At 39.8% G+C, this 8240-nt stretch overlaps 1 protein-coding gene across 6 annotated transcripts in view; it reads left to right on the top strand.

Moving 5' to 3' along the window:
- Positions 1-8160, top strand: part of LOC105569885 (probable E3 ubiquitin-protein ligase HERC4) — an 11102-nt gene extending 2942 nt beyond the window's left edge. For 4 of the 6 annotated variants that reach the window (XM_012026689.1, XM_012026684.1, XM_012026687.1 and 1 more), the window contains exons 2-17: positions 925-1111; positions 1970-2080; positions 2177-2299; positions 2521-2796; positions 2874-3025; positions 3100-3216; positions 3666-3926; positions 4106-4233; positions 4398-4566; positions 4638-4928; positions 5185-5364; positions 5437-5523; positions 5592-5777; positions 5877-6415; positions 6501-6840; positions 6948-8160. In XM_012026689.1, coding sequence (XP_011882079.1) covers positions 997-1111; positions 1970-2080; positions 2177-2299; positions 2521-2796; positions 2874-3025; positions 3100-3216; positions 3666-3926; positions 4106-4233; positions 4398-4566; positions 4638-4928; positions 5185-5364; positions 5437-5523; positions 5592-5777; positions 5877-6415; positions 6501-6840; positions 6948-7100 — 3228 coding nt within the window. In that variant the 5' untranslated portion in view covers positions 925-996 and the 3' untranslated portion in view covers positions 7101-8160. Of the gene's footprint in view, positions 1-319; positions 350-924; positions 1112-1969; positions 2081-2176; positions 2300-2520; positions 2797-2873; positions 3026-3099; positions 3217-3665; positions 3927-4105; positions 4234-4397; positions 4567-4637; positions 4929-5184; positions 5365-5436; positions 5524-5591; positions 5778-5876; positions 6416-6500; positions 6841-6947 lie in introns of those variants that run through there. The other 2 variants (XM_012026686.1, XM_012026688.1) reach the window with 2 other exon arrangements.
- Positions 8161-8240: the final 80 nt, after the last annotated feature.

Raw genomic sequence — 8240 nt, 5'->3', positions numbered from 1 at the left:
TTTCTCGAAACTAGAACTTGGACCAAGTTCTAGCATCGTGGGCACAGGCCTTAAGTCACAAGACAGTTATTGTGCGTTTCTTTAAGGCCCGGTCTACAATGAGTTGTTTAGTTCTTGGTCAGACGTCAGAGCTATATGTCGGTCCTCTTTCTTCCACCCAGAAAGGAAAAGGATCAGCATGTAGTTGGGACTCCTGACTAACGACCAACAACTCACTGTAGGGTCTAAAAGCCAATGTCCACGATGCTAGAACTTGGTCCAAGTTCTATTGGGCTTAAGACAAAGATTTAAAACATAAAACACTGTCTTAAGAGTACGAGACAGCCATTCTGCTCGGGTCCTAGGACAAGTATATTTTTCTCATTCTAGCTTACTGCACTAGTTCACCAGTGCAACAGTAGAAAACAAGCCTAAGTCAAGACGCAAATCTGTGATAATGACTGTGCGTCATCGTGCGATTGATGAACCGGTTGATGCACGAGACAGACTAGGTTCATCAGTCGTGTCCGCGTTAGCAACTAAAGACAGGAGTGACGAGAGGGATTTACTTGATACGATACGTATAATACGCCTGTTTGTGTCGAAAGTAGCGAATTGTACTTTGTTGTAGATGCGAGCCAACGTTTGCGTCGTGCATTCTGAGCAGTGGATTTATTGAAATATGTTAAATATTAGTTTTGTCGAATAAATGATACTCTGAGTATTGTACACTGCTGCTCCTTAAAAAGTTCAAACTCCGCACTAATTTGTCGAAGCACTCGAAGGCCCAGTTTCATCAAACGTCGCTCAACTTTGATCTTGATTTAATTCACGTTTATCTCGCTCTAAAGTAACTGGTGGAAAGAGACAAAGAACGAATTAAGCCAGGCTTGAAGTTGAACAACGTTGGTGAAACTGGATCTAAGTTACATTCGTGTGTCGTAGGCGAGCAGATCGAGAAAGCGTGGGCTAGATGAGAGTGATTTGTCAGCGAAACGGCTCAAGAGCTGCGGCATCATGTACTGTTGGGGCACTACCATCCATGGCGAGCTGGGCCTGGGCGGTATCGAGGATGAAAACATTTTCATGCCGCGGGAGGTGGATTTTGCGGAGGCAAAGGACATTGTGCAGAGTAAGGATCAATTTCACCAACGTCGCTTAGGTTTAGCTCAATCTATTCTTTATGGCCCGGTTCCACCAACGTTGTTTAACTTTAAGCTTAGCTTCATTCGTTCTTTGTCTCTTTCCAACTGTTACTTTTTGAAGAGACAAACGTGAATTAAACTAAAATTAAAGTTAGGCGACGTTTGGTGAAACCGGATCTTATCTCTATGCAATTGATACCTTAGAAAAGAGACAAGCAATGAATTCAACGGGGATTAAAGTTAAGTGACGTTGGTGAAAGCGGGCTCTCGAAAGATCTGACGAAACTCACTCTGGTTTTCACCAAAGTCATTTAACTTTAATCTCAGTTCTGACCACAGTGTAACTAGTAGGTCCACTCTCTGCCGGCCCCTTTGATCTTCGCGGTCCCGATCGCATGGTATTCCGCCATACACCCGGGCAGGATCCAGTGACGTATGTGTATATACGTACTCATCAAAGCCACACTACCGCACATACGACTTTTCTCTCATTGGTCTGCCCAGAGTAATGTCCGATGCGCAGAAGGGATCGACGGGAAATGAAACAAATGACGAAGTGGACCTACTAGTTATACCATAGTTCTGACTGTTCCCTTATGTCCATTTCTACCAATGCAGATTAATTTTAATCTCGGTTTAGCTTACTTTTCATCTTTTACCAGTTCTAAGAATTTGAAAAAGATGGAAAGTAAAAAGTTAATCCGCACTGGTAGAAGTGGACATTAGAAAAGAGACAAAGAATAAAGTGAACTGAAATCGAAGTTAAACGACATTGGTGAAAACTGAGATTAGCAAAAAAAAAATTGCTCTCGCGAGAACGTCCCGACGAAAATAAAAAATTTCAGTTGCCTGTGGAGAAAATTATACCGTAGCCGTTACGAAAGATGGCAAGGTGTATTCCTGCGGTAACAACGACTACGGGCAGCTCGGCCACGAGAAGGCGAGGAAAAGGTTGCGTGAGTACAACGGAAACTCTCAATTGATATATGTAATGTAGATCTCCCGAACTACAAGGTTCTGCAACTTTATTAAAATATATCGATTCTTTCTAGAACTGATACCCGGCTTGGATGCATTTGTATTTAGAAAAATAACATGCGGTAACTGCCATACTCTTGCTGTAAACGAGTGGGGACAACTTTTCAGTTGGGGTTGTAATTTGAATGGTCAGCTAGGTAACGTATAAGCTCTTATCTTTTTATCTCGATGTATTGACGATCAATTTCATAAACGTACTTAACCAGAGGTTAGTCAACTCTCTATCTTTTTGTTATTGTTGCCATTGTTATCTAAAAAGAAAGAGAATCGATCAAGTTAGCAATTAATCGACGTTTTTGAAACTACCCTGAGAGTTTTGCTTTTTGGATGCCATTAATATAATCATGTGTTTACGCAGGGTTAAATAGCGTCGATTGTACGGAGCGTGTTCCACGTATGGTAAAAGTATTGGGTACAAATGTAATAGTGCAGATTGCGTGCGGCGTCGAGCATTCGATCGCTCTGACCAACGACGGGGAACTGTACGCGTGGGGTAGCAACAGAGAGGGACAACTAGGTTTGGGCTCTCACACGACCACCGAAATAAAACCGAAGAGGATCCCCACATTGGCCGCTGTACCAATTGCGTTTGTCGCATGCGGCGGTTATCACACTGTAGTTATCACAAAATCAGGCAAGTCTATCACGCTGCTACCATGTGGACATCGTTCAACTTTGGGCCGTGTCTGAACCTTTGCTATTTTCTCGTAGGAGCAGTGTTCTCGTGGGGGAGAAACACATTCGGACAACTAGGAATAAATGATACGCAGCAGCGTAGTTTACCGTGTCAATTACGCACTCTGAGAAACTCTAGAGTATGCTACGCGACTTGTGGCGAGGAATTCTCAGTGTTTCTGACAACGGTAAATCTCGTGCGTTAACGCGTCGGTCAGTATTTTGGTGGTTGAACAGTTCTAACTTCCTGCGCTTGCTTCAGGACGGTGGAGTGTTTACATGCGGTGCCGGAATGTACGGTCAATTAGGTCATGGGAATAACACGAATGAAATTTTACCGAGGCAAGTTATGGAACTAATGGGTAGTACGGTAACCCAAGTAAGTTGTGATAATTTACAGAAATTATGTATGTGGCTGTTATGTCACGTTAATCTTAATTTATACGTTTATTAGTCTATTGTACTGAAATATATATAAGCAATATTAGTAATTGTTTAAAGGAATAAAAGCCAAGAGTCGTGACGGGATGTTGGAGTTTAAATAATTTTATTATAAATTTCTTGCGGAAAAATATTACCCCTCATCCAGGGTTTGAGCCATCCTTTTACTAGGGTGTCTCACCAATTCGACCACCGAGGCATGTGGTAATATTTATCGCAATAAACAGTTTGATATTATTTCCCAAATGCCACCTTTTGTTTTTCGCAATAAATTTATAATGAAATTATAAAATTATTTAGCCACTAACATCGTGTTACGGCTCTCTTATTCCTTCGAATTTGAGTTCAATACATCAAAGCCTAATACATTTATTAATAATTGTATAGGTGTCTTGCGGCAAAAGACATACGCTGGCTTTAGTGCCGTCTCGAGGAAGAGTTTACGCGTGGGGCTTGGGTGGTGCTGGGCAATTGGGTAATCGTGGTTCGCAGAGTGCTACTACACCGCAAGTTGTTTTAGGACCGTGGTCCTCGCCGAGTGGATCGTCGATGACGCTCGACCTGCACTACAGCCCTGAGATTGATTGTGTTGTTAGGCACATCTTTAGCGGGGGCGATCACTGTTTTGCCACCATCAGTCCAAAAAAAGTGTGTGTTTTTCTATTTCGTTGCACTCTTATCTGCATTTTATTAATTTACCCTCGAAATTTGTAAGTTTAGATTAGTCGGATTTTCTTTTCTCTTCGGAGAAGAAAACGAGACATTTAATTTTTCGCATTGTTTCTGTGATAAAGTGCAATTATTTCTACTTTAATATATGTCTACAGGACAATATAGAACCAGATGACTGTAGAATATTAGGGCCGACTTCCCAAATTCTTACAGTGGCGGAGGAAAAGTTAGTTGACTGTCAGAGGATCGCGCCAGGTTCACCAATTAATCACGAATTGATGACGTAAGTGAAAAAATATTGCACACTAAGGAAAACTTGTACAATTTAATACAAAGATATTCGGATAGATATTTAGTTTGGTCCACGGTAGATCTGATCTAACGAATCAATTCGAGCCGAAGCCTCGGTTATCGCGCAGCTACCAAGTAATTTGCCATGCTTTTCAGGTATCTAGAAACTGTGTTCAAAAGTCAAGCATGTATAAATTCGTCCTTTTTGCTTCATAACAACGCGCATTACGGATGTTCGAGCAAACATCACGGGGTCGATATTGACTACGCTATCAGATTATTTGGAATTATCTCGGAACTAGACAATACTACGATTCAAGAACTGGTACGTGTACGAACGTAATACGTGAAATCTCGATAGATATTTTCAGCGACGACGTCACGCTTTTGTTGCAGATTTTCATGTGTATAACGGACAGTCTGATACCGTCTTTCGTCGACTCTCCTCCCGACGTTGAATCTTTAAGGGTGTACTTAACGTTACCGCTGTACCATCGCTTTGCAAATCTGTCCAACTACAGCCTCCTGCAGACACCATTTTGCAAGGCAGTCCTGAGACTAAAGGCCGAGGCTTACAAAGTCGTGAGCATGTGGTGGTCCTCAGCCCCGCCGTACTACTTCGAGAGACTCGTGAGAATATACAAGTCTGTGGTGCTGCACTTTGTGAAACAGTCAACGGCGAACAAAGTAAATTTGCGCGCGGGAATATTCGATGGACAGTTTGAAATTGAATTGTGAGATTTTCACGAATTTCTTGGTTGCGCTATAGTTGCCTAACAATCAAAATTGATTGTATAACTAGTTCTTACTCCCACCGTAAAAGAATAAATCCGTACGAACGATATTTTTACAAATTCACAAGATATTTTATGAAAATCTCATAACTTTTCTGAAAAAGAGGTAAAAATTCCTCTTGTATGATAATGCGAAATATACTTTGCAGAACATTACGTGGTCCGAAAGCCTACAATGTGCTCTAGAATTGTTAGGATTATTGTATAAATTAAATGTCACAGCTGGTATACGAGTACCGTATGACACCTTCCACTTGCCAGAATTATCGGAATATATAGACATTAGCCGTGACTACCTCAAATGGATGACAGAAGAAGATCGGACTTATGTAAGTGATTCTAGATTTTCTAGTGGTGCTTATCGCTACACATGTAGCATTATAATCCTTATAATTTTTCAGTACCGTAAAATATATTTCTGCAGTTATCCTTTTCTATTTGATGCCGAGGCAAAAACTACGTTGCTTGAAACCGATCAAGCTGTGCAGGTATAAAGAAGAATCCGATATTTAGAAATAATCATACGCATTGTTTAATAAACTGTATCCATGCACAGATGCAAACCGCAATAAACGAAGTGGCGTCGCGGGCCGTAAGAGATGTACTGCGCGGTTCAACTTTCCTAAACATCGAGCAGTACAGTCAATTTGTAATATTATATGTGTCACGGAACAGCATAGTCAAGGACACCTTATTTCAGTTAAACAAGTACGATTCTGTCGATCTGAAGAGACCACTTAGAGTGAGTATCGAGCTTCAAAGCTTTAACGTTTTAAGTCCAGGAAATCCTGAATCTTTTACTGTGTACATAATTTTATAGCGCGTGTTCACATACTTTCAGGTTAAATTCCGCGATGAGGAGGCTGAAGACGTGGGTGGCGTGAGAAAAGAGTTCTTCATGCTTCTCTTCGCGGAGATTCTTGATTTTAAATATGGCATGTTCAAAGAATACGAGGAGACAAGGACGATCTGGTTCAACTCGGACTCGTTGGAGGAAGTAGATATGTATTACCTAATCGGCATTCTCTGTGGTCTGGCCATTTACAATTTCGTAATTATCAACTTACCATTTCCGCTGGTCTTGTACAAGAAACTTTTGGGAGAATCAGTCGGGCTAAGTGACATCAAGGATTTGTCACCGACAATAGCTAGGTACTCTACTCATTTCAGAATCTACAATGTTGTTAATCATATATTAAATGAAATAGTAACAAGTGATACACATTACAGAAGTTTAGAAGATGTTCTCGAATACAACGAATCAAACCTCGATGAAATATTTTGCTTGAACTTCATGATAACTAGAGAAGTGTTTGACGAGAGGAAAAACTTCGAATTGATACCAGGCGGTGAGAACGTTCCTGTAACATTGAAAAATAAGTACGTAAGCATGCATATTGTTGGCATACTAGCGATAGTAATGGAAGAAGAAGAAAGGAAAAGCAAGACACGCTTTCGTTTGCAGACAACAGTACGTGGACCTTTATGTTGACTATATATTGAATAAATCAGTGGAAACGCAGTTCCGGGCGTTTGCCAAAGGTTTTCACAATGTCTGCGGCGGAAGGGTGTTAGAGTTGTTCCATAGTCACGAACTTATGTTGCTCTTGATCGGCAATGAGAATTACGACTGGGAAGAATTGGAAAAGAATACCACTTACAAGGACAACTATTCCAAAACCCATCCCACTATCGTGCTCTTCTGGCAGGTCTTTCACGAACTGCCATTGGAGGAGAAGAAGAAATTTCTCCTTTTCTTAACGGGCAGCGACAGAATCCCTCTACAAGGCATGAAAGCTATAAAAGTGAGAGAAAATGCATTTAGGGGCTTAGTCAAAATTTGCAGCATGTGTGACCTTGTGTATCGAGTCTTTTCTTCGGAACGAGGTAACATTTGCCGCCTCTGTTGCAGATGATTATACAACCGATGGCTGACGAACGTTTCCTACCGGCTGCGCACACGTGTTTCAACCTGCTCGATCTACCGCGCTATCGAACTCGCGAAAAATTGAAGTACAAGTTGCTGCAAGCTATCCAACATAATCAAGGATTCTCCCTCGTATGAGACCATGACGCGTCTTTCTCACGATTCTCAATGTACAATAGCTTCATTTGCATACAAATCTATTGTCAATCTAAGGAAAACTCCGAGTATTCGCGAAAAAATAGCAAGTTCCTTACAAGCTACATTAACATTAACACAATTTGTTCGCGCATGAATTTCTCGTTTTGACTTTTCTAGTCTAAAATCATTAAAAGAAAAATGATTATATTGCCATATTGTTACCTAATACAAACTTATATGCCTACACAATAATTGATTATTAAAATGTATAAATGAACGGTAATTTGAACAAAAACACAAATTGAATAGTCTCCTATTGTGATAATAACTCTTCGATGAGCTGTGAAACGAGTTACAAAAAATGAACCGACACTTTTGACTCTTTGAAAATAAAAATCCCGTAATAATTAATTAAATCGATTGCAACATCGATTTTGTAAACGGAACTCGTTGAATGTGTATGCGATGCAAACGTTACATAGAACAATCAATAGATTTATGTGTAGAAACCTCTCGAGACTACAAAGAAATTCCAACATTTCATAGTTTAATTGTAAGGAGAAAAATGCGTGGTGTTAATTTATAAATGTGCTTGAGTCAAGAGAAGACGATACTCAAAGGACGTTATCTAGTTTAGTAAGAACCTTTTTCACGCGACAAAACAGATTCCATAACTTTTTAAGAGACGTATTCAATATTTTTCGCAAACGTGTTGTTAATTTGAGAGTATATTTTCGAGCTTGCCGTATACACCTGAAGATTTAAGATACATAAAAATGAACATATATATATATATATGTATGTATATATCAAGTTAGCATAGCAACATTTCACATGACACTTGCGGTATTACAGAGGAGTGCATTTTATAATAATAATCAAACATTTTAGGTTTTATTGCGACGCACTTTTTTAATGGGAGTGATTTAAACGACTCGAATTACACTTTCGAGCCGCATTTTTTGCAAAACTTGATACGAAAAATATTTTATAAATTGTTAAGTAGATACGTGTCTTGTATTATTTGGAAAGCAAAACGAAAATAAAAATCGTTATCTACCTCTTGCATCCCAAATTTTATTATAAAATTTAAATTCGTGCGTGCATACGTCATGTTTTTAAAGTGCGGTTTGTAATAAT

This window comes from Vollenhovia emeryi, unplaced genomic scaffold, assembly GCF_000949405.1.
Source record: "Vollenhovia emeryi isolate VEMERY1.0 unplaced genomic scaffold, V.emery_V1.0 DF939122.1, whole genome shotgun sequence".
In the NCBI taxonomy this organism is placed as follows: Eukaryota; Metazoa; Arthropoda; class Insecta; order Hymenoptera; family Formicidae; genus Vollenhovia; species Vollenhovia emeryi.
This window is presented reverse-complemented; position numbering and strand designations above follow the sequence as displayed.